We start from the raw sequence: 26432 nt of genomic DNA on the forward strand, positions 1-26432 counted from the left end.
CCAGGTGTGGTGGCACATGCCTATAATCCCAGCTACTCAGGAGGCTGAGGCAGGAGAATTGCTTGAACCCGGGAGGCAGAGGTTCCTGTGAGCTGAGATCATGCCACTGCACTCCAGCCTGGGCGACAGAGTGAGACTCCATCTCAAAAAAAAAAAAAAAGAAAAAGAAATATGACCAGGTGGAGCCTAGGCAACATGGCAAAAGCCCATCTCTACAGAAACTACAAAAAGAAAAAAAAAGAAATCAGCCTGGCATGGTGGTGTGTACCTGTAGTCCCAGCTACTCGGGAAGCTGAGGTAGGAGGATCATTTGAACCCAGAATGTCAAGGCTGCAGTGAGCTGTGTTCACACCACTGTACTCCAGCCAGGGTGTTACAGCAAGATCCTATCTCAAAAACAAACAACAACAACAACAACAAAAAAAAACAGGTGGCCAGGTGTGGTGGCTCATACCTGAAATGCCAGTGCTTTGGAAGGGCAAAGGAGGAGGATCACTCAGCCCAGGAGTTCAAGACCAGCCTGGGCAACATAGTGAGACTCCAGCTCTACATTAACAACAAAAAAGACACACAGAGAATGAGAGAAATATGACCAGGGGACACACTGCTATTCAATGATCAATAGATAATACTGGCTCCTCAGTTAAAAATGTAAGGGGCACTCTGAGATAGGTCCTTCAAGCTACCATTCAAAAATATCAAGATGTGGGTTGGGTGCAGTAGCTCATGCCTGTAATCTCAGCGCTTTGGGAGGCTGAGGCGGGTGAATAATGAGGTCAGGAATTTGAGACCAGCCTGGTCAACATGGTGAAACCCCACCTCTACTAAAAATACAAAAAATTAGCCAGGCATGGTGGCGCATACAAGTAGTCCCAGCTACTCAGGAGGGTGAGGCAGGAGAATCGTTTGAATCAGGGAGGAGGAGGTTGCAGTGAGCAGAGATTGTGCCACTGCACTCCAGCCTGGGCAACAGAGCAAGACTCCGTCTCAAAAAAGAAAAAAAAAAAAATCCAGTTGTGCTTGTTGATAATTTTGGCTGATATATCCTTTGATTCATGCCGCTGTCTCCAGAGTGCGCCCTTTGGGGAAGTAGTCCTTCCAGACCTGATTATTTCTGAACACAGCGTGGCCAAGTCACTATTGACACTAGCATGAACAGCTCCTGAACTGATACAGTTGGCTGCTGACAGCACAGACTAGAGTGCTCAGAAAATTATCAAACAGAGACTAAATGTCTAGGCACCTACAACATGTTCCTTGGCAAGAGGAACACAATGTTCCTATTGCAAAATTGACCTAAATTCAGGAAAGAGCTTATTGATGCAGGCAAATGCTTGAATCTGCAGCCAGCAGGATCATCAATGGATGAGGGTGGGAGGCGGGAATCTTCCTTCTCCAATTTTACAAGGTCAGCTTGAGCAGCTCTCTAAGAGCCGACACTGAGACTAGTTCCACTGGATGTACTGAAGTTGTGTAATCAGGCTCCAAATTACTACTACCTCTGCCCGAATCTGTTCCCAGAACTAATCAATCCAAAGGGACCACTGCATGTCAGACAAGAGCTGACCTGGACCCCTGTGAAAATTTGTCCACAGGACACTAGTGCTGCTGGAGGGAATGGTGAAGTACTTGCATCCACGACAGAGTCCTAGAAAGATGGGAAGCAATGTGGGAGCCGACTGAAGACACAGGAAGTGGGATCCATTTCCTGAACACAAGGCAGAAACTAATTAGTTAGTTTCCAACACAATCTTCCATTCTCACAGCTGCCAAAGAGCTCTAGTTTACAAATCTCAAGGGACCTTGTCTACTCAAAGTTTTTTCTTAGCTCCCTTCATCCATGACACAAAATCTAAAGCCCCCTATATCTCTCCAGCATCTTCTCCCAAACTGTCCTGGTAGGCTTCTTTTCTCATGGGAGTGTGAGCTCCTCAAGGGCAGGGACTAAGTCCTGTCCACCTCCATAACCCCTCCACTAGGCAGGGGCCTAGGACAAGGCTTATCTCCTGGTAGGCACAAATGTTTGCAGAAGGAGTGAATGAACTCCATTTGCATTTTATCTCTGGCAATGTCTAAACCAAAGAAAATCACACTTGTCTTCTCAGAAGAGGGAACATATTCAAATACCCAGAATTGCAGTTCCTGGTAAAACCTTTCAGCAGCAGCAACTGGAAACTCAGCAGAATCTTTGAGTCTAAAAAGAGTGAAATGGGCCAAGACTTGAACGGCCATGGTTGAAGTACCCCAGAGGACTAGGGTGGGAAGGGGAGATTCATGGCTATCTAAAGCTTAAGAACCACAAACCAGTTCTTTCTTACAAATCACATATATATATTTACATTGTGGATCTGGGATACACTTATCACAGTAGGAGCTGCTCAAATCAATCTGAATGCTACCCAATCTGGGAACTTCCCCATAACTGTTTGAGCCAGCATTTCAGATTATAGATAAGCTGTTTCCAGCCAGACTGGCTTTGGAAAGTTCACTCTAAAGAATAAAGTCACCTGTTGTCACTGTCCTCCTGCCCAGGATTCCTTTTGGGGCCGGGTACCATCCTGTGGCTCGTTAAGGAGGCGTCCCTCTTTAATTCTCCATGAGGCTTCCAGGGTGGTCTGGGCTATGGGGAGAACTCTTCAACTTGGGAGTAGAAAGGTGCTCCAACTCATAGTGCCCATTTTCAGAGGCCGTGTGTGTGAGTTTCTCCTTCATGCCTTCCTTCTGGCTCTTTTTGTGCTCCATAATCTGCTGGAGCTGGTGCCCAGCATAGTCTGGCTTGGTGGTCAGCGGCCCAGCTGGCACAGCTACACCAAGGACATCTGATACCATGTAGGGACGCAGCCAGCCCACCAAGGGAGTGCTTCCGGGGCTGTAGTGGGTCTGCTTGTGGTAGAAGAGAAGTCCATCTACCTATAAGATGGGGGGAAATTCAGGATCAAAATGACTTCTGGGGCCACATGTTTCTAGGAGAGCCTATACACACAAGGGCAGCTCTTGTGGTCCAACTCCTTTTTCTGGGTCACTGAAAGAGGAAAGAGTCCCAGCTTCTCACATATGCAGTTTCTCTAAATAAAGAAATGGCCTAGAAAACTAAATTTGAGAAAATAAAAACATTGGCTGGGCGTGGTGGCTCATGCTTGTAATCCCAGCACTCTGGAGGCTGAGGCAGGCAGATTGCTTGAGCTCAGGAGTTTGAGACCAGCCTAGGCAACATGGTAAGACCTCATTTCTACTAAAAATACAAAAAAATAGCCAGGCATGGTGGCACATGCCTGTAATCCCAGCTACTCAGGTGGCTGAGGCACCTGAACCCAGTAGGCAGAGAATGCAGTGAGCTGAGACCGCACCACTGCACTCCAGCCTGGTGACAGAGTGAGATGCTGTCTCAAAAAAAGAAAAAGAAAAGAAAAGAAAAACATAAATAGCACTTTTCTGTTTACAGAGTGCTTTCCTGCCCACTATTTCCCTATCTTACCCATGACGGTGTCTGAGAGAAGGGGCTGCTCATACTCAGGGAGTTCTGAGGACCTCCTTAAAACACACAGTGAGTAGGAAGCAGGAATTCAACTTGAACTCTGGTTTTCTGTCCCTAGATTCCACGGACTTTCCACCACTTAGGGGTCTGTTTTACGGTGGATGAGCTCTGTGCATGGAATGAAAAGCAGAGGAACTGGACAGGCCCCTCTGAGGCAGCAGACTGCTGTGTACAGGGGAAACAGCCTGTCCAGATGCCCTGCTTCCCTGGCTACCACTGGCTGCCTAAACCTCCCCCTAAACTGTTTGTGAGCCATATTCTGGGAAACAGTTTTTCTCAACGGGAAGACCTCCTCCACATTTTATTTTCTATGATTTAGTGACTCATCTCTAAAAAGCATTTATTGTCACTGGGGCATAAGGGTTATAAATAAAGATGGTATTCTTACCACCTTCTTAATTGACTGAAAGAAATGCTGGCAACTCAGCCTTTGCCATTTCCTCATTTGGGAAGCTGTGATCCTTACACAAAATTAAATCCAGTTCAAGCAAATGCTTGCAGTGACTAGGCAGTTTTTTTTGTTTGTTTTTTTAATCTTTTTTGAGACGGAGTTTCACTCTTGTTGCCCAGGCTGGAGTGGAGTGCAGTGGTGCAATCTCAGCTCAGTACAACCTCCACCTCCCAGGTTCAAGAGATTCTCCTCCCTCAAACTCCCAAGTAGCTGGGACTACAGGCATGTGCCACCACGCCTGGGTAATTTTTGTATTGTTAGTAGAGATGGGGTTTCACCATGTTGGCGAGGCTGGTCTTGAACTCCTGACCTCAGGTGATCCACCTGCTTCAGCCTCCCAAAGTGCTGGGATTACAGGTGTGAGCCACTGTGCCTGGCTAAGGCAGAATTTTTTTTTTTTTTTTTTTTTTTTGAGACGGAGTCTCGCTCTGTCACCCAGGCTGGAGTGCAGTGGCCGGATCTCAGCTCACTGCAAGCTCCGCCTCCCGGGTTTACGCCATTCTCCTGCCTCAGCCTCCGGAGCAGCTGGGACTACAGGCGCCCGCCACCTCGCCCGGCTAAGTTTTTGTATTTTTAGTAGAGACGGGGTTTCACTGTGTTAGCCAGGATGGTCTCGATCTCCTGACCTCGTGATCCGCCCGTCTCGGCCTCCCAAAGTGCTGGGATTACAGGCTTGAGCCACCACGCCCGGCCTAAGGCAGAATTTTTAAGGGAATGATGGGCAAAGGAAAATGTGCTTGTTGAGCCTAGAGAAGGTAACTGCAGGTTCTGAGGCCGACAAGACTGTCGAGGACTTGGGAGCCTCTGGGGCTGTGAGACTTTTTATTTTTGAGACAGAGTCTTGCGCTGTTGCCCAGGCTGGAGTGCAGTGGCTCAATCTTGGCTCACTGCAACCTCTGCCTCCCAGGTTCAAGCGATTCTCCTGCCTCAGCCTCCCGAGTAGCTGGGACTACAGGCATGTGCCAAAATGCCCAGTTAATTTTTGTATTTTTAGCAGAAATGGGGTTTTGCCATGTTGGCCAGGCTGGTCGTGAACTCCTGACCTCAAGTGATCCACCAGCCTCAGCCTTCCCAAGTGCTGGGATTATAGGCGTGAGCCACCGTGCCCGGCTGCTGTGAGACTTTCAGTGCTAAAACAGGGCGAGTCGTCAGCAAACTGGAATGAGGTAGTCACCTGACTCATGCGCCTGCTCAGCAAGTGCTCCCGTCCCCAGGGGCCATCTTCTTTGGTGATGAAAGGATTAGGGGGTTTGGACATTTGTTGGGGTCATTCAGTCACAGAAGCCCTTTCACTTTATAAGCAGCCACGACAGTCAAACCAGGGACCTGGGTCTCAGCTTGCAGTAGGAAGAGGCACACAAGAAGGATCTAGGCATGGGAGTCTTGCTCCTATCTGGGCCTCAGTGTCTCCATCTGTAAGATGAGGGAGTTGGACGAGCTGTCCACTGGCCCTTCCAGGGCCAGCATTCTGACTTATCCAGCAGGGGTGGAGCTCAGGCTCTGAAGGGCAGCAAGTACATCCTTTCTCCAGAATCAGCTTTCAGTCCCTTTCTGATGCTTTGACACAGCACAATCAAGGAATATTTTAAGACTTTGTGTAACCAAGTCTCTCTGCAGCCTATTATCATGTCAAGGCAATAAAGACAATGGTTTCGTTACCTCAAAAGGGAAATCCATAGACAGCACATCACACAGGCTTTCGGGAGTGCAAGGGAAATTCTTTAGCCCCACAAATTTAAACTGAAATAGAAATTAGAACAAGGAATTAGTACATGTTATAAATGATATTGGCCCAAGCAACTGAAAATCTCTGTCAGGCCGGGCATAGTGGCTCACACCTGTAATCCCAGCACTTTGGGAGGCAGACGCAGGCGGATCACCTGAGGTCAAGAGCTCAAGACCAGCCTGGCCAACATGGTGAAACCCCATCTCTACTAAAAATACAAAAATTAGCCAGGCATAGTGGCATGTGCCTGTAGTCCCAGCTACTTGGGAGGCTGAGGCAGGAAAATAGCTTGAACCCGGGAGGGGGAGGTTGTGGTGAGCTGTGATCGTGCCACTGCACTCCGGACTGGGTGACAGAGCAAGACTCCATCTCAAAAAAAGCAAAAAGAAAAGAAAATCTCTGTCAAAGAAGAAAAATCTGTAGTCCCAGCTACTTGGGAGGCTGCTGAGGTAAGAGGATCGCTTGAGCCTGAGGTCAAGGCTGCAGTAAGCTGAGATCGCGCCACTGCACTCCAGCCTGAGTGACAGAGCCAGACCCTGTCTCAAAAACCAAACCAAACCAAATTAAACCAAGCCAAAACAAAAAAACAAAGAAGAAGAGTTTTCAGTCTCATCCTTCTCTACCAATTCCCCTGTACTTACTCTCTTAACTACTAGGTCGTGGTTCCCAATCTTCCCCTTTTGTTTTAGAGATGAGATCTCACTCTGTCACCCACGCTGGAGAGCATTGGCACAATCACAGCTCACCGCATCCTCAAATTCCTGGGCTCAAGGATTCTCCCACCTCAGTTTCCTAGTATGTTGCGATTATAGGCATGAGCCACTGTACCCAGCCCCAACCTTCTTTAATCCACAAGAATCATCTGGGGAGTTTTTAAAAATTACTGATACTCGGGAGGCTGAGGCAGGAAAATGACGTGAACCTGGGAGGCGGAGCTTGCAGTGAGCCGAGATGGCGCCACTGTACTCCAACCTGAGCGACAGAGACTCCGTGTCTTAAAAAAAAAAAAAAAAAAAAAAAAAATTACTGATGCTGGCCAGGTGTGGTGGCTCACACCTCTAATCCCAGCACTTTGGGAAGCCAAGGAGGGCAGACCACGAGGTCAGGAGTTCGAGACCAGCCTGACCAATATGGTGAAACCCCATCTCTACCAAAAATATAAAAATTAGCCAGGCATGGTGGCGCATACAAGTAGTCCCAGCTACTTGGGAGGCTGAGGCAAAAGAATCACTTGAACCTGGGAGGTGGAGGTTGCAGTGAGCTGAGACTGCACCACTGCACTCCAACCTGAGCAACAGAGCAAGACTCTGTCTCAAAAAAAAAAAAAAAAAATTACTGATGCCCAGGCCCTACCCTGCGATTCTGACTGAACTGGTCTGGGGTGGGATCCAGGTTTTTGTTTTTTTGTTTTTTTTGAGACAGGGTTGCACTCTTTTACCCAGGCTGGAGTGCAGTGGCACAATCACAGCTCACTACAGCTTCAACCTCTTGGGCTCAAGTGATCCTCCCACCTCAACCTCTCAAATAGCTGGGACTCTATAGGTGCATGCCACCATGCCTAATCTGTTTTTGTATTTTTTTGTAGAGATGGGGTTCTGCTGTGTTGCCCAGGCTGGTCTCAAACTCCTGGGCTCAAGCAATCCACCTACCTCAGCCTCCCAAAGTGCTGGGATTATAGGCACATGTCACCATGCCTGGCTAATTTTTTTTGTTTGTATTTCTTTTGTAGAGACGGGGTTTTACCATGTTGCCCAGGCTGGTCTGGAACTACCGAGCTCAGGCACTCCACCTGCCTTGGCCACCCAAAGTGCTGGAATTACAGATGTGAGCCACTGTGCCTGGCCCAGGTATTTTTTTAAAAGCTCTCCAGTGGGCCAGGCGTGGTGGATCACGCCTATAATCCCAGCACTTTGGGAGGCCGAGGCAGGCGGATCACGAGGTCAGAATGAGACCATCCTGGCTAACACAGTGAAACCCCATCCCTACTGAAAATACAAAAAATTAGCTGGGCGTGTTGGCGGGTGCCTGTAGTCCCAGTTACTCAGGAGGCTGAGGCAGGAGAATGGTGTGAACCCGGGAGGCAGAGCTTGCAGTGAGCTGAGATTGCGCCACTGCGCTCCAGCCTGGGCAACGGCGCGAGACTCCGTCTCAAAAAAAAAAAAGCTCTCCAGTTGATTTTAACATACAGTCAGGACTGAGAACCACTGTATTATACTAGGTTGAGAGGTTGTGTGTTAATTCTCTTGGCCCCATGACAGCTACCACTAATAAAGGGCCAGTGAAATCCTTTTCACACCTGCAAGGGTTTTTAGACTGAAGCAGCATAACAAAGTGATTAGAACGACAAACTCTAAAGTCAGATTCCTTGGGTTTGAATCCCAGTCTGCCAATCATGTAACCTCCATATACTTCCATCTTGTAAAATGGGACAATAACAGCACATATCTACTTCATAGCGTCGCTGTGTGGATTCAATGAGATAATATACATAGAGCACTTAAACCAGTGCCTTAGAGAAAGCAGCCTTCCCCTTCCTCAATGCATGTTCCTCCAGGACCTAGATGATAATAACATCACTGAAAGTACTGATCATATTTATTCTCCTATAACTGGTTGTCTAATTCCCTTTAACATTTTTTTTTTTTTTCCTGAGATGGAGTCTCGCTCTGTTGCCCAGGCTGGAGTACAGTGGCACAATCTTGGCTCACTGCAACCTCCGCCTCCTGGGTTCAAGTGGTTCTCCTGCCTCAGCCTCCCAAGTAGCTGGGATTATAGGCATGCACCACTACACCTGGCTAACTGTTTTTGTATTTAGTAGAGACAGGGTTTTGTCATGTTGGTCAGACTGGTCTCGAATTCCTGACCTCAAATGACCCACCTGCCTCGGCCTCCCAAAGTGCTGGGATTACAGGCGTGAGCCACCACATCCAGCCCTTGTCTTTAACATTTTTTGTAAGCAATCCAAGCAAATACCAATCTGCAGGGCTAATAAAATGCCCTGAAAGTAGTTGTCACATATTTAAATCACTGAGTAGATAGCAAGATGCCTGGGCTATCACACTGGACTGTAAGACTTTGAGGAAGGCAGTCCCCTCTCTGAGCCTATGTTCTCATCTATAAAATGAAGGCGCTGAATAGAGGAAGGCAGTCTCTGCTCAGACACAAGAGCAGTGGTTCTTGAAGTATGGGTGCCAAACCAGCTGTAGTAGTACCACCAGAGAACTTGTTAGAAATGCATATTCTCAGATCCCACCCTAGACCTACTGAATCAGAAACCCTGGGAGTGAGGACTAGGAATCTATGTTTTACCAGGCCTCCAGGTGCTGCTGATGCATGCTCAAGTTTGAGAACCAATGAACTAGAATTCTATTTTTTTTTTTTTTGAGATGGAGTTTCGCTCTGTCACTCAGGCTGGAGTGCAATGGTATGATCTCAGCTCACTGCAACCTCCACCTCCCAGGTTCAAGCGATTCTCCTGCCTCAGCTTCCTGAGTAGCTGGGATTACAGGAGCATGCTACCACGCCCAGCTAATTTTTGTATTTTTAATAGAGACAGGGTTTTGCCATGTTGGCCAGGCAGATCTTGAACTCCTGACCGCAAGTGATCTGCCCACCTCAGCCTCCCGAAGTGCTGGGATTACAATCGTGAGCCACTGCACCTGGCCTATTTTTATTTTTTTTTTGAGACGGAGTCTTGACCGCCCAGGTTGGAGTGCAGTGACGCGATCTCAACTCACTGCAACTTCTACCTCCCAGGTTCACGTGATTCTCCTGCCTCAGCCTCCCGAGTAACTGGTATAACAGGCATGCGCCACCATGCCCGGCTAATTTTTTATATTTTTAGTAGCGATGGGGTTTCACCATGTTGGCCAGGCTGGTCTCAAACTCCTCACCTCAAGTGATCCACCTACCTTGGCCTCCTCATCCGCCTGCCTCAGCCTCCCAAAGTGCTAGGATTACCGGCATAAGCCACTGCACCCAGCCATCAATCATTATTTATTGAGTGCCTACCATGAGTATTATGTTAGGAGGACTTGTATATAATAATTCGGTTCTTGTAACAACCCTGTAAATCAGATGTTATTATCCTATTTTACAGATGGAAAAATCTAAGGGTAAGTGAGATTATTAACTTAACCTAGTAATAATTATTTTTAGTCTTTTTTTAGTTATTATTACTTCAATAGGTTTTTGGGGAAGAGGTAGTGTTTGGTTACATGAATAAGCTCTTTAGTGGTGATTTCTGATATTTGGTGCACTCACCACCCAAGCAGTATACACTGTGCCCAATTATCTCTCACCTCCCTTCCCCTTCTCCAGAGTTCCCAAAGTTGATTGTATCATTCTTAAGGCTTTACATCCTCATAGCTTAGCTCCCAATTATGAGTGAGAACATAGGATGTTAAATTAGTAATAAAAGCCAAAAATGGAATTCAGATCTACATGATTGATACTCTTCCCTTTATACCATGCTGCCTCAAAAAAGATCATTTTATACATAATGATTGTATTTAGATAACAGACCAATCCACACTACTCCCCATAAGGAACTCTGTGATCCTAACACCAGGTCTTACAGGATTGAGCTTGGTTTTCTCTCCCAGTCCTTCTTCTTCTGGTAACTTTGAATGCATCCAGTAGAATCGGAAATCAGTCTGCCACAGAGAAGGGAAACAGAAAGATTAAATACTTTCCGTTTCAAACTCTAATATAAACAAAAACACCCTATTCTATTTTTCTTTTTTTTTTGAGATGGAGTCTTGCTCTGTAGCCCAGGCTGGAGTACAATGGCACGGTCTCGGCTCACTGCAACCTCCGCCTCCTGAGTTCAATCGATTCTCCTGCCTCCCGAGTAGCTGGGACTACAGGCGCCCAACACCACACCAGGCTAATTTTTTTTATTTTTGGTAGAGACGGGGTTTCACCATGTTGGCCAGGATGGTCTCGATTTCCTGACCTTGTGATCTCCCCACCTCGAGCCTCCCAAAGTGCTGGGATTACAGGCGTGAGCCACTGTACCTGCCGGGCCTCTTCATTCTTTTAAATTATTTTGCTTTTGGAAATTTAAAAAGGCACATAGAGTCCTTTGTTTAAATTATAAAAATATATTTGGTTTTAGTTACCAAATTTGTAGGTTGTGAATACATGTAATAAAATATCCTTCAGCAGAATTAAAGCAAAATATGTTCTAGATTGAATTTATGTTCTGAGTTGTAGGCTAGGTTCTGCATTTGGGCAAGATACTTAAGACCCGTGCTTCTTAACATCTCAGCTTCCGTATCTATATGTCAAGGACAGGCCAGGTGCAGTGGTTCATGCCCAGCACTTCGGTAGGCCAAGGCAGGTGGATCACTTGAGGTCAGGAGTTCAAGGCAGCCTGGCCAACATGGTGAAACGCTGTCTCTACTAAAAATAGAAAAATTAGCTGGGTGTGGTGGCAAGCGCCTGCAATCCCAGCTACTCAGGAGGCTGAGGCAGGAGAATTGCTTGAACCCAGGAAGCAGAAGTTGCAGTAAGCCAGATCGCACCACTGCACTCCAACCTGGGTGACAGAGTGAGACTCCGCCTCAAAGAAAAAAAAAGGATAATAATAGTACTTACCTTACAATAAGGAGGTGTTGTAAGGGATTTAATGAGCTAATGCACAAAGCGCTTAGCAATGCACATCTTGATTGTTATTGTTTGAATGAGATGCACTTTAGAATTCTGACTACCAACACCTAGCGTGTTTCGGAAACCTAGTGTGCAGGAATGGCTTAGAAAGAAGCAGACTATGGCAACAGGCTGCATGAAGATCACTGGAGGGCTGTTCACACATCGGCCTCGGGCCCATGGCTTCTGGTTCAGCAGGTCTGAGAATGTGCATTTCTACAACGTTCTGATATGCCTGGTCTGGAGACTACACATTGAGAACCACTATAATAAACTAATTGACAGGGAGCAAAAGGAAGTACAAAAACCCCCAAACCCACTATTATACAACTGGGACAATGATGGGGAGAGTGTTGTTAACAGGGATGGAGGCCTGTGGGGTTCACTCAGCCTCACCTGATGACTGCTGCTGTTACCTATTAAGAATCAGCAATAGTAAAATGTTGGGGGTATGGTGAAACTAAAGGGGAGAATATTGGGGCCTCTCTTCACTTAAAAAGTCTCCTCCTAGAGCTAACCTTTGAGATTTGAGGTTCTGGGTCATACCAAGGAGGCCCTGCCATTTTCAGGGTCAGGATGTGGTTGGTGAAGGAGTGGAGGTTGCAGGAGTCTAGTAGATGGTGACTTACATTCAATTCCACCTTCTCTTCCTGGGGCTGCCTGCACAAAGTGGCACCCCCACCCCCTTGCCCCACAATCTTCACTGCCAGAAATCCTCCCATACTCTGGAGAGAGATAAGGGGGTGGGTGCAGCTGCTACCAAGTCCCAGCCTACACCCCTGCCGTTTCTCTCTTTCCTCCTCTCAAGAACTGCATGTTTCTCTTAGTTCCTCCTATTTCTCTTTTAAAACTAAGCTAATTTAAACACACTCAAAGATGCAGGGAGCATTAGATAATGTTCTTGATATACCACATCCTGTACACACCAAGAAGTTGGTCACGTACCAAACCCACATGCTGAGCTGTTTTCCCGGGAGGAGAGGAGAAGACAGGAAGAGCCATGAGGGGAGGATCCATCCCTACCTGGCAATCATAAAAAGGGTGTCCCCGCCAGCACATCACATCCAGAACGTAGTAGGTCTGGTTTACCTCACTGTAAATGCAATCTAGAATGGTGTAGTCTGGGGACACAAAGCAGAAAGTTAGCACAGAGTTCTTCTTCCAACCAGGTTCCTTCCACCACAACCTAGGGAGCCCCATCCTAGAGGCTCCAGTCCAACAATCCTCAGTGCTTGCAGCAGTCACTGGCACTAAGGACTAAGGATTCACTGGGGAGAGAACCCTGCCTGGCTACCAGCTACAGCTTCATGGTGACTTGGGGTAAGACAGCACAAGACGGATCAAGGCAAACCTTAAGCAAAGTGAGAATTCTGAAGTTTTAGATAAACTGGCACATTTACTCACCTCAGAGAGGTTTAAAAGCAAGTCATCTTCCATTTTAGTTTACAACTGCTTTTTGAGTTTCTATCATAGGCACTGTGTTATGTGGGGAATATTAACTATAAATATTCCCTGCCTTTAAGGAAATTACCATTTGGTTAAGGGGATAAGATGATCACGGAAGAAAGAACTAAGAGTTAAATTACAGAGCTCATACTAACAGCAACAGGAGTTCCAGAAAGAGAAGTCTGGAGCAGCAGGAAATGCTTCAAGGGAGAGACGCAATACAAATAAGAGTCTTCTGGGACCAGGAGGGTTTAAACAACACGGCAGAGAGGTGAAGAGAGGGCATTTCAGACCCATGTACTGATGTGGCATGAGCAAAGGCCCAGAGGCAGAATGAACTGGGCACATGAGGGGAGGCAAGTCAGCTGAACAGAAGGTGGGTATAACGAGTAGGGAAGACATGGGATGGGGGGACAAAGCCTGCATGTGAAAGGCACTAAACACCAGTAAAGAAGTCAGATCTAGGCCGGGTGCAGTGGCTCACACCTGTAGTCCCAGCACTTTGGGAGGCAGAGGCAGGCAGATGGCTCTGAGCCCAGGAGTTCCAGACCAGCCTGGGCAACATGGCAAAACCCCATCTCTACCAAAAGTACAAAAAATTAGCCGGGCGTGGTGGCGCACTCCTGTACTCCCAGTTACTCAGGAAGTTGAGGTGGGAGGATCACTTGAGCCTGAGAGGTAACGGCTGCAGTGAGCTGTGATCATGCCCCTGAACCCGAGCCTGGGCCACAGAGTGAGACCATGTAAAAAAATAAAAAAGAGAAGTCTGGGCTCAGTACAGAGGACATGAGGAACTTCCAAAGGAGCCTGAGCAGGTAGAGAAGAAAGCAAGCCTAGATCTGTCAATTCCTGCCTGAATAACCATGGGTAAGTTATTTCTCCTCCATGACCTTAGTCCACTTAGCTAGGCCCAGTGGGGAGGAAGAAGCTAAGGTTACAACAATGAGAAAGGAGAAAAGGGAGTTTGGCAGGGAAGCGCCAGCATCAGTTGACTGTACCATTATAAAGCTTGGTATTCTCCAAGGGACATTTCCCCCCAAATCTGCATCTGTTGTCTCGTAATAGAAGTCCAAAGACATGCTGACCTTAATTCAGGAATTTATGGACCATCAGGCCTCATGGGACTGCATTTATTCTGTACCTGAGGAGGCTTGACCTTGAAGGGGAGGTGCTTGGTCCAGGGACCAGGATGGTGTCTACATGCAGTTTCAAAGATAAGCTTTCAGGCCAGGTGCAGTGGCTCACACCTGTAATCCCAGGATTTTGGGAGGCCAAGGTGGGCAGATCACTTTGAGGCCAGGAGTTCAAGACCAGCCTGGCCAAAATGGTGAAACCCAGTCTCTACTAAAAGTACAAAAATTAGCCGGGTGCAGTGGCGAACGCCTATAATCCCAGCTACTCAGGAGGCTGAGGCAGGAGAATCACTTGAACCTGGGAGGCAGAAGTTACAGTGAGCCAACATTGTGCCACTGCACTCCAGCTTGGGCGACAAAGTGAGACTCTGTCTCAAAAAACAAAAAAAAACAAAGATAAATTATCAAAGTGGGTCTTTAAAGCACATTACACTGTCTTTTACTGATTAATAAGTAGACACTCTATGTAGGTACCTTTTGCTGTTGAGTTTCGCCTATTGCCTCCTGGCAGAAGGGAAGAAAACCTGTTGACACAGTAGCCACTCTTGGTGTAGGCACTGGTAGAACCCTGCGTGGAGAGAAAGTTACCATTCTCATTAGACCTCAAGGTCTCCTCGCCCTCTTGCTTCCTCATTCTGCAGGAATGTTACTGGACCAAAGATGACTCTCAACAAATCCTTCCTGCAGGACAGTGTTTCAAGCTCCACTCCAGGCACAGCTGTTGTGGTGGATGAGGAAAATGGACCAACAAACAATCCCTCCCACTACAGACTAGGCCTACTGGCATGGGGGCAGACAGTTACTCACCCTGGAGGCCACAATAAGAGCTCTTTTTCCAACAGGGCACACGACCACAATCCATTCCCGCCCCAAATCTGAAGGAACGTCAATTAACCACTCAGAAAGCATCAACTGGAAATGCAAAAAATAGTGTTAAAGATCAGCAAAGGTGTGCTACTTGAATGTCTACAATGTCAAGGCATTCATATCCTGTGTGTATATTAAAAACCCGAGTGAAAGAATGAGGGCAGAGAGTTGGACATGGTGGCTCACACCTGTAATCCCAACACTTTGGGAGGCTGCAGCAGGTGGATCACCTGAGGTCAGGAGTTCGAGACCAGCTTGGCCAACATAGTGAAATCCCGTCTCTACTAAAAAATACAAAAACTTAGCTGGGTGTGGTGGCAGGCACCTGTAATCCCAGCTACTAGGAAGGCTGAGGCAGGAGAATTGCTTGAACCCAGGAGGCAGAGGTTGCAGTGAGCAAAAATAGCACCATTGCACTCCAGCCAGGGCAACAAGAGCGAAACTCCGTCTCAAAAAAAAAAAAGAATGAGGGCAGAAAAGGCTGACAGTGGCACCTCCATCCCATGTGCTCTAGGGAGTTGGTTGTGTCTCCTGCACAGCTGACAGGATGATGGGGGCCACTGACTGTGAATTTCGGCTTCTCTCCTCCATCTCCACCTGCACCCACACCATGCTTACTGCCTCACCTCCCGGGTCAGGGTGATGAATGCTCTTCCTTTCCTTACTTTGTCCATCTCCTCCTATCATCATTACTATTATGTTCCATGGTCACATCTCAGAGATGAATAAGATCCCTGACCTTGAGATGCTCTTCGACTAGACCAGCATTTCCCAAACTGATGCCCCAAATACGGTACTAAAGGATGTTAGGAAATCTGCCTTAAAAAACCAAACAACACCAAACCAAACCAACAAAAACAGTGATGTGGTGAAATTAATTTGGGAAGACAAACTCTTCCACTCAGTCTCTTCCATCTGTAAAGACTTTGTCCCACGGGCCGGGCGCGGTGGCTCACACCTGTAGTCCCAGCACTTTGGGAGGCCAAGGTGGGCGAATCATGAGGTCAAGAGATCGAGACCATTCTGGCCAACATGGTGAAACCCCGTCTCTACCAAAAATACAAAAATTAGCTGGGCGTGTTGGCGGGCACCTGTAATCCTAGCTACTCAGGTAGCTGAGGCAGAATAGTTTGAACCCAGGAGGCGGAGGTTGCAGTGAGCCAAGTTCATGCCACTGCACTCCAGCCTGGCAACAGCGCGAGACTTCATCCCAAAAAGAAAAAAAAAAGACTTTGTCCCATCAATTAATCCCTCCCATTGAATCTTTCATTTCTCCTTCCCTTTAGACACTCACTCCCAGTCTTAAAAAAAAAAAACTTTTTGTGGCCGGGCACAGTGGCTCACGCCTATAATCCCAGAACTTTGAGAGGCCAAGGAGGGCAGATCACGAGGCCAAGAGATCAAGACCATCCTGGCCAACAGGGTGAAACCCCGTCTCTACTGAAAATACAAAAATTAGCTGGGCGTGGTGACGTGCACCTGTAGTCCCAGCTACTCAGGAGGTTGAGGCAAGAGAATCACTTGAAGCTGGGAGATGGAGGTTGCAGTGAGCCGAGATCGCACCACTGCACTACAGCCTGGCAACAGAGCGAGACTCTGTCTCAAAAAAAAACTTTTTGTCCCTCAGCATTTCTGCTGAGCTACTCCACTTTCTCCTAGTTTAAAACTACCTAATACTTCTTGATGCTGCCTTCCTGCTCACTCTGACAGTCACAGTCCAGATTTGCTACCCACAGTCCTACTGAAGGCCCTCAGTGACCTCTTCCCATACCTCTTCCTTTTGTTTTTTTTTTTTTTTTGAATTGGCGTCTCACTCTGTCGCCCTAAGCTGGAGTGCTGTGGCACAATCTCACTTCACTGCAACCTCCACCTCCCGGGTTCAAGCGATCCTCCCATCTCAGCCTCCCTAGTAGCCGGGACTACAGGCACACGCTGTAGACTCCGTCTCAAAAAAAAATGAGCCCGGCTCATTTTTGTATTTTTAGTAGAGACAGGGTTTTACCATTTTGGCCAGGCTGGTCTCGAACTCCTGACCTCAGGTGATCCACCCACCTCGGCCTCCCAAAGTGCTGGGATTACAGGTATGAGCCACCAAGCCTGGCCTCCCATACTTCTTCCTTATCCTTCCCACTCTACTCCTTGCCCTATATAATGCTACCAGCCACATCTTTCTTCTTGACACACGTTCTCTTGGCCCCATGACATAGCACTACTCTGTTTTTCCCTCTAAACATTCCTCCACACACTCCCCTAAAATATGTAATCTTCAGGGGGCTGTTTTAGGTCCCCCTTTTCTCTTAGATGCTGTCCCCATTAGGGGTGGATCTCATCTATTTCTATAGCTTCACTTGTTACTTCTAAGAGGATGCCTCCTAATGCTCTTTCATCTCCAGACTTCTTTCCTCCACACCCACCTATATTGCCAGATGTCTGTTTGGTATCTCTTTCTCTGTTTGTCTCCTCTGCACCTAAAACTCAGTATATCCAAAATGGAATTAACTACCTTCTGTTGCCTAAGTACTTCCACCCCTGAAACACCTACCCTTCCCTTCTGTATCTCATAACCTTGTTAATGGCATCACCACTCTGTTACTGAATCTTAGATTTTAAGCATAATCTAGACAAATTAGACTACATCAAAATTTAAAAATTCTGTGCTGCCAACAATATCACCAAGAAGACAAAAAGACAACCCACAGAATGAAAGAAAATATGTGCAAATCATGTATCTGATAAGGAACTTGTATCTAGAATATATTAAAAACTCTTATAGTTCAATAATAAAAAAGATAAATACTCAATTAAAAAATGAGGCAGGCAGATCACGAGGTCAGGAGATCAAGACCATCCTGGCTAACATGGCGAAACCCCATCTCTACTGAAAATACAAAAACAAATTAGCCAGGCGTGGTGGCGGGTGCCTGTAGTCCCAGCTGCTTGGGAGGCTGAGGCAGGAGAATGGCGTGAACCCAGGAGGCGGAGCTTGCAGTGAGCCGAGATCGCGCCACTGCATCCAGCCTGGGCGACACAGCGAGACTCCGTCTAAAAAGAAGAAGAAAAAAAAAAAAGGGCAAAGGGCAAAGGATTTGAATAGACATTTCTCCAAAGAAGATATACAAATAACCAACACGCACAAGAAAACATGTTTAACATCAGGCCAGCGCAGTGGCTCACGCCTGTAATCCCAGCACTTTGGAAGGTTGAGGTGGGCAGATCACAAGGTTGGGAGTTCAAGACCAGCCTGGACAATATGGTGAAACCCCATTTCTACTAAAAATACAAAACTTAGCCGGATGTGGTGGCAGGGGACTGTAGTCCCAGCTACTTGGGAGGCTGACACAGGAGAATTACTTGAACCCAGGAGGCAGAGGTTGCAGTGAGCTGAGATCGTGCCATGGCACTTCAGCCTGGGCGAGAGAGCGAGACTCCATCTCAAAAAAAAAAAAAAAAAAAAATATGTTTAACATCATTAGTCACTAGGGAAATACAAATCAAAACCACAAGACACCACTTCACACCCACTAAGATGGCTATACTTTAAAGGATGGACAATAACAAGTGTTGGCAAAGCTGTGGAGAAATTGGAATACTTACATGTTGCTGGTGGGAATGTAAAGTAGTGGAGTCACTTTGGAGAACAGTCTAGCACTTCCTCAAAAGGTTAAACAGAGTTATCATATATAGACCCAGGAATTCCACTTCCAGATATATACACAAGAGAAATGAAAACATATGCTCACACAAAAACTTGTAGTACATGAATGTTAATAAGGGCATTATTTGGCCAAGTGCAGTAGCTCACACCTGTAATCCCAGCACTTTGGGAGGCCAAGGTGGGTGGATCAGCTCAGGTCACAAGTTTGAGACCAGCCTGGTCAACATGGTGAAACCCGCGTCTCTACTAAAAGTATAAAAAGTAGCTGGGTGTGATGGCGCACACACTGTAATCCCAGCTACTAGGGAGGCTGAGGCAAGAGGATCACTTGAACTCAGGACATGGAGGCTGCAGTGAGCCAAGAACATGCCACTGTACTCCAGCCTGGATGACAGAGTGAGACTCTACCTCAAAAAAATAAATAAATAAAATAAATTTAAAAATCAAATAAAAATGGCATTATTCATAACAGCCAAAAAGTGGGAGCATCTCAAATAGCCATAAACTGAAGAATGAATAAACGAAATGTAGTCTATCCATACAGTGGAATATTATTTGGTAATAAAAAGGAGTGAAGTACTGATACATGGTACAACATGATGAACCTTGGAAACCTCATGCTAAGTAAAAGAAGCCAGTAACAGAAGTCCACATATTATATGATTCCCTTTCTATGAAATGTCCAGAATAGGCACAGAAAGTAGATTAGTGATTAGGGGCTACAGGGAAGAATGGAGAGTGACACTAATTAGTATGGGGGTTTCTTTTGGGGATAAGGAAAATGTTCTAGAATTAAATAGTGGTGATGGTTGCACAGTCTTGTGACTACACTAGGGCACTGAGTCAGGTTTATTATAGTGATCTGCTGTTTCATGGCCTGAACTTCACCCTGGCTGGTCTGGGGTGGCTGGGCAGGCTCACTTTATTCAAAAACATTAAACTACACAATAAAAATAGGCAAATTGTATGGTATATGAATTATATCTCAATATAACTGTTTAAAAAATAGTCGTAGCAGCTAATACTTGTGGGGCAGTTATGGGCTCTGGACTAGGTATTTAAGGTACATTAGCATTATTTCATTTAATCCTCCTACCAATCCTGTGTGATAAGTACTATTACTATCCCCTATTTTACAGATAAGAAACCAAAGACTTAGAGTGGTTAAAATATCTTGCTTAAGGTCAACACAGAGCCTAGCTTTGAGATCAGATCTATGTGACCTCAAAGCTTACATCCTTGACCACTTCTTATACTGCCTCTCATATCCAGTCCACTGCTAAGTTCTTCTATTCTATCTGGCAACATTTATTTTTTATTTATTTTATTTATTTTTTATAGAGATGGGATCTTCATATGCTGCCCAGGCTGGTCTCAAACTCCTGGCCTCAAGCAATCCTCCTGCCTTGGCCTCCCAAAGTGCTGGGATTACAAGTGTGAGATACTATACCTGGCCTCCCTGCATATTTACATATATATATATATATATACACACACACATATATATATATATATATATATATATATATATATATATATATATATGTTTGTTTGTTTTGAGATGGACTATAGTTTTGTCACCCAGGCTGGAGTACAATGGCATGATCTCGGCTCACTGCAGCCTCCACTTCCCAGGTTCAAGTGATTTTCTGCCTCAGCCTCCCGAGTAGCTGGGATTACAGGCACCCACCACACTTGGCTAATTTTTGTATTTTTAATAGATGGGGTTTCACCACGTTGGCCGGGCTGGCCTCGAATTCCTGGTCTTAGCCTCCCAAAGTGCTGGGATTACAGGTGTGAGCCACTGTGCCCGGCCCCTACACATATTTTTGAGGCCTGTTACATCTCCTCTTCTGCCATACTCCTTCCCCTAACTCTATGCCACTCCACCCTAACTGGACTGCAAACTGCTCCTGGGCACACCATATACTCCTTTCCCGCTTCTGGGCCTCGTGCTCAGCCTGTTTGTTCCCACTGCCTGGAATGCCCTAAAATGCACTGCACTTCTATATATTAATGTCCTACTTACCCTTCAAGGCTGCCTCTTCCTCCATGAACCCTTCTCTGATTTCACGCCCCCTCCTTCCTCCCTGGTTGGAATCTCACTTTTTTTTTTTTTTTAGATGGAGTCTTGCTGTGTCACCCAGGCTGGAGTGCAGTGGCGTGATCTCAGCTCACTGCACGCTCCGCCTCCCAGGTTCAAGCGATTTTCTGCCTCAGCTTCCCAAGTAGCTGGGACTACAGGCGCCTGCCACCACGCCCGGTTAACTTTTTTTTGTATTTTTAGTAGAGACAGGGTTTCACTGTGTTACTTTTTGATAGCACAAAACATCTTCTACACCTATTCTAGGAGTACAGGGGCTATTTCTGCTCCACATCTATCTTCCCATGTCATAGCATAGTTTAACACAGAGCAGGTCTTTCAATAACGCTTACTGAACAAAACTGAATTGTACTTTGTCACAGAGGATGTTATCTATACTGTATTTGGGGTAAAGAAACGGGCTGTGGGAGTGCATGCAAGAACCATATTCCATTGTTTTTTATTTAGAGATGGGGTCTCGCCGGGAGCAGTGGCTCACGCCTGTAATCCCAGCACTTTGGGAGGCTGAGGTGGGGTGGATCACCTGAGGTCAGGAGTTCGAGACCCACCTGGCCAACATGGTGAAACCCTGTCTCTAGGCCGGGCGCGGTGGCTCAAGCCTGTAATCCCAGCACTTTGGGAGGCCGAGGCGGGTGGATCACGAGGTCAGGAGATCGAGACCATCCTGGCTAACATGGTGAAACCCCGTCTCTACTAAAAATACAAAAAACTAGCCGGGCGTGGTGGCGGGCACCTGTAGTCCCAGCTACTTGGAGGCTGAGGCAGGAGAATGGCATAAACCCGGGAGGCGGAGCTTGCAGTGAGCCAAGATCGCGCCACTGCACTCCAGCCTGGGTGACACAGCGAGACTCCGTCTCAAAAAAAAAAAAAAAAAGAAACCCTGTCTCTACTAAAAATACAGAAAAGTAGCCGGGAGTGGTGGCAGGCGTCTGTAATCCCAGCTACTCAGGAGGCTGAGGCAGGAGAACTGCTTGAACCCAGGAGGCAGAGGCTGCAGTGAGCCAAGATTGCACCACTGCACTCCAGCCTGGGCAACAAGAGTGAAACTCCATCTCGAAAAAAAAAAAAAAAAAGAGATGGGGATCTCACTATGTTAGCCAGGTTGGTCTTGAACTCCTGGCTTCAAGTAATCCTCCCACCTTGGCCCCCCAAAGTGTTGAGATTACAGGTATGAGCCACCACACTCAGGCCCAGGCAGGGGAGAATTCTGAGATGACAAGATACTTGGGTTCTAGACGCAAGTATATAATAGCAGGGTAGACCTCTCTCCCAACTTGGACCCATACCCTGCTTCCTGAAATACCTGAGCTGCCTGGAACACAAGAACAGTCTCTCCCCATGCTTCTTTCCCTATGGTACCACAGCCATGTTGGTTTCCTCTCCGGATCTAAAAGGGCACTGAGTCAGGTTTATTATAGTGATCTGCTGTTTCATGGCCTGAACCTCACCTTGGCCAACTGGCTGGTCTGGGGTGGCTGGGCAGGCTCGCTTTATTCAAGAGCAGCTATACTTCCCACCTGCCACCGCCTGAGTGTGAAATTTCAAAACTGGCCTCATAGCACACTGCCTGGGAAAGATTCTACCACCCAGAGAAGTGGAAGGAGTCAGTGGTAGTCTGGGCAGGCCCCATCCAGAACAGTTGTGCAGTGACAACTAAAAAAAATGACAAGGACAAGGAGTCTGTTACTATATCAATAGCTCAGGGACTTTCTGCAGTGGGCTGGCAGCCTTTGGTAACAGCATAGACTAATAGTTCCCAAACCCCACCACCCACAGACTCTATCAGTGATTCCTAGTCAGTCCATAGCACAGTAAGCCATCTCTTCTTATCATCCCATACGCTCTATGTACATTGGCATGTTCTTTGCAGTTCCTATTCCTTTTCCCTGCCTCATTCTCCTCTCTTTATGACAGCATTTATTTCAGTGGGCTTTGACTGCATAGTAAAGGGAGTGAGATTAGTTGGGTCTAATCTTCTCTGGACCACTTACTTGATTAGCATAGCGTTTTGGTAACTTCTTGACAGTGTCAATGTCCATTTCTTCATCATCTTTCTTATCTTCTTCCTCACTCTCCATCCCTGTCCAGTCATCTTCAGCCAGTCTTCTGGCATGGTTCACATAATCCAGCCGCTTGCTGGAAGGAAAAAAAAGGCATAAGGACAGATCTTTTTTTTTTTTTTTTTTTTTTTTAGACAGGGTCTCACTCTGTTGCCCAGGCTGGAATGGTGCAATCTCAGCTCACTGCAGCCTCGACCTCCTGGGCTCAAGTGATCTTCCCACCTCAGCTTCCGGAGTAGGTGGGACTACAGGCACATACCACCACCCCTGGCTAATTTTTGTATTTTTTGTAGAGATGGGGTTTCACCATGTTGCCCAGGCTGGTCGCAAACTCCTGGCTTCAAGTGATCTGCCTACCTCAGCCTCCCAAAGTGCTGGGATTATTAGGCACAAGCCACCACGTCTGGCCAGGGCAGGTCTTTATGTCTTCTAGGAAGATGCCCTATAATGCGACACATTTAATTCGAAAGCTCCAAATTTGGGAGCAGCTTAGGGATTCTGGTGGAAGTAAGAAATGATGGAATCTCCTTTGCAAGGCTAAACCAGTGACTGCCCCCTCAAAATCCTAAATAGGGAAACCCCCTCTGAATACACTCAGTCTTCCTCAGAGTTTCCTAAGAATGCAAAATAAAATATCTAAAGAAATTTCCAAGGTTCACTAGCTGGAAAGGCTAATTTCACCCCTACCCCATCCCACCCCAGATGAGAGGTGACACCTTCCTGCCTAGCAGACAGCTCATCCAAAGACCCCAGGGATGGAAGAGAAGAGCCACTGAGATGTAGTGAGAAGTCTAAAGCAAGGACAGCTTCTGGAGATTTCTGCTTTATACATCTTTTTTGTTTTTAAAGAGAACTTTTTCTTTTGTAGGGACTGTAGGTGTATGTATGTGCCCAGCTTATACAGCTTTCTCAGAAGCCTGGTCTTTCTCCAGTTCCTGTCTAACTTTCAAAAAAGGCCACTTAGTTTACAATTTAATATATTTTATTTATTTGTTTCCCTTTATCATTATCTTGTTTTAAAACAACACATGCTAGAAAGTTTGGGAAACTGAATAGAAAAAAAAAGAACTTTTTGGAACCTAATTGTTTCAAAGTGATTTGGAAATACCACATAACCTCCCACACTTGATTTCTTCAATGCTAAGGCAAGAATTCCACCACTGAGGCAGTGAAACCAACACAGCTGGTTTCTCTTAAACACATACATGTTCATGCTCACTACAAAAAGGCACACACCAGAGAGAACATATGAAAGCACAATGGACAATGGTCTTTTATCTCGAGAATAAAAGAGCTGGTATATTTGTACATGTGTGAAAGAAAGTCTGCCTGTGGTTATTTCCTGAGCATTGTCTGTCATCACAAAAGAAGAAAACTGCCCAGACGCCTATCAGGAAGGACTGGCTAGATGGCATTATGAAGTATCCATTCCATGGAATACCTGGCACCATGAAAAAGGAATGATGTGGTACTTTATGAACTGATATAGAATTTCTCCCCCAAAACACCACTAAATAAATGTGCAGAACAGTATATAGTATACTGCTACTTGTGTTTAAAAAAAAAAAAAAAAGGCCAGGCGCAGTGGCTCCTGCCTGTAATCCCAGCCCTTTGGGAGGGTGAATTGGTCAGACCATTGAGCTTACGAGTTCAAAATTGGCTTAGGCAACATAGTGAAATTCTGTCTCTACCAAAAATACAAAAATTAGCTGGGTGTGGTGGCCTGTGCCAGTGGTCCCAGCTACTTGGGGGGCTGAGGTTGCAGTAAGCCAAGATCATGCCACAGTACTCAGCCTGGGTGACAGAGTTTAAAAGAAAAAAAAAAAAAAAAGGCCAGGCACGGTGGCTCAAGCCTGTAATCCCAGCACTTTGGGAGGCCGAGACGGGCGGATCACGAGGTCAGGAGATCGAGACCATCCTGGCTAACATGGTGAAACCCCATCTCTACTAAAAAATACAAAAAAACTAGCCGGGTGAGGTGGTGGGCGCCTGTAGTCCCAGCTACTTGGGAGGCTGAGGCAGGAGAATGGCGTAAACCCGGGAGGCGGAGCTTGCGTGAGTCGAGATCCGGCCACTGCACTCCAGCCTGGGTGACAGAGCGAGACTCCGTCTCAAAAAAAAAAAAAAAAAGCTTTTATACATATATTACCACACACACTTGCTCATATATACATAGAATATCTTCAGAAGGGCCGGTCGTAGTGGCTCACATCTGAAATCCCAGCACTTTGGGAGGTCAAGGTGGGAGGATCAGTTGAGCCTAGGAGTTCAAGATCAGCCTGAGCAACAGAGGGAGACCCTATACCTACAAAATATTAAAAAATTAGCCAGGTGCTATGGAGTGTGCCTGTAGTCCCACCTACTTCAGAGGCTGAGGTGGGAGGATCACTTGAGCCTGGGAGGTTGAGGCTGCAGTGAGCCAGGATCTGCACACTCCAGCCTGAACAACGGAGTGACACCCTGTCTAATATATATATATATTTGGAAGGATACACAAGAAACTAATAATACAGGAGAGGAACTGGATAGCTATGGGACAGAAATGGGAAGAAGACTTCACCATATACTCTTCAATTCATTTATTTTATTTTTTTGAGAGAGAGTCTAGCTCTGTTGCCCAGGCTGGAGTGCAGTGGCGCGATCTTGGCTCACTATAACCTCCAGCTTCCGGGTTCAAGTGATTCTCCTGTCTCAGCCTCCTAAGTAGCTGGGACTATAGGCGTGCACCACCATGTCGGGCTAATTTTTGTATTTTTAGTAGAGACAGTTTTTTGCCATGTTGGTCAGGCTGGTCTCAAACTCCTGACCTCAGGTGATCCACCCGCCTCGGCCACCCAAAGTGCTGGGATTACAGGCGTGAGCCACTGTACCTGGCCTCTTCTGTATATTTTAAATTTTCAATCATATAAATGTATTACCTATTCAAAGATAACTACATTTTTAAAAATGGGGAGAGGAATGATCTGGAAATGTATTCTGCAAAGCCACCCAGAGCCACAGGGAACCAACCATCTCTGCCAAACACAACCAGTGATGCAACACTGGGCAAAATGCAGACTGTATGGAAACTATGCAGCTGTTAGTAGTTTCTTCTGATCCCTAATTCCTTAATTTATGACCCAGAAGAGGCCCATGCTGCACTGAGAATATAAGAATCGGCCCCACCTTCAGAGCAGCTCAGCCTTAAACACTCTTATCCTGCCCTATTTCCCTGTTTGCCCATCTTGGCACTTAGAATTAAGTGTATGGAAGACATTTCCTCAGATTCCCTTAGAAATTATTTGTCTTGAACTCCCAAGAGTGCCACAGAAACATATGGGCTGACGGCAGATGGGAAGACCACACCAATACCAGCATTCAGAGTACAGAAGCCAAACACAAGCATCCCAGGAAATGTGGGGAGTGAAAGTCTGGGCGTGGCTTTCACAAGTTCCTAAACCACAGAGCTCAGTACAGCTGCCAGGAAAAAAAAGAAAAACTTAACCAAATAATTGAGCTTTCGGTTTAAAAGTTTGGTCTCTCCCTACTTCCTCATCTCCTAAGCTCTGGGTATAAAAGAAACCTATTGGCCGGGCGCGGTGGCTCACGCCTGTAATCCCAGCACTTTGGGAGGCCGAGAAGGGCGGATCACGAGGTCAGGAGATGGACACCATCCTGGCTAAACCCCGTCTCTACTAAAAAATACAAAAAATTAGCCGGGCGTGGTGGTGGGCGCCTGTAGTGCCAGCTACTCGGGAGGCTGAGGCAGGAGAATGGCGTGAACCCGGAGGCAGAGCTTGTTGCCGTGAGCGGAGATCGCGCCA

The 26432-nt window shown here is 46.5% G+C and overlaps 1 protein-coding gene across 12 annotated transcripts in view; it reads right to left on the reverse strand.

The window, feature by feature from the left end:
• Window positions 1-203: 203 nt before the first annotated feature.
• IMP3 (IMP U3 small nucleolar ribonucleoprotein 3) overlaps window positions 204-26432 on the reverse strand; it is a 76688-nt gene continuing 50459 nt past the window's right edge. For 7 of the 12 annotated variants that reach the window (XM_077938048.1, XM_077938050.1, XM_077938047.1 and 4 more), the window contains 7 exons: window positions 22561-22705; window positions 14751-14855; window positions 14418-14511; window positions 12388-12485; window positions 10290-10367; window positions 5646-5726; window positions 2311-2910 (listed from right to left, as the gene is read on the reverse strand). In XM_077938048.1, coding sequence (XP_077794174.1) covers window positions 2587-2910; window positions 5646-5726; window positions 10290-10367; window positions 12388-12485; window positions 14418-14511; window positions 14751-14855; window positions 22561-22705 — 925 coding nt within the window. In that variant the 3' untranslated portion in view covers window positions 2311-2586. Of the gene's footprint in view, window positions 1709-2310; window positions 2911-5645; window positions 5727-10289; window positions 10368-12387; window positions 12486-14417; window positions 14512-14750; window positions 14856-22560; window positions 22706-26432 lie in introns of those variants that run through there. The other 5 variants (XR_013395161.1, XR_013395162.1, XR_013395159.1 and 2 more) reach the window with 3 other exon arrangements.

Source organism: Macaca mulatta, chromosome 7 (assembly GCF_049350105.2).
Source record: "Macaca mulatta isolate MMU2019108-1 chromosome 7, T2T-MMU8v2.0, whole genome shotgun sequence".
NCBI lineage: Eukaryota > Metazoa > Chordata > Mammalia > Primates > Cercopithecidae > Macaca > Macaca mulatta.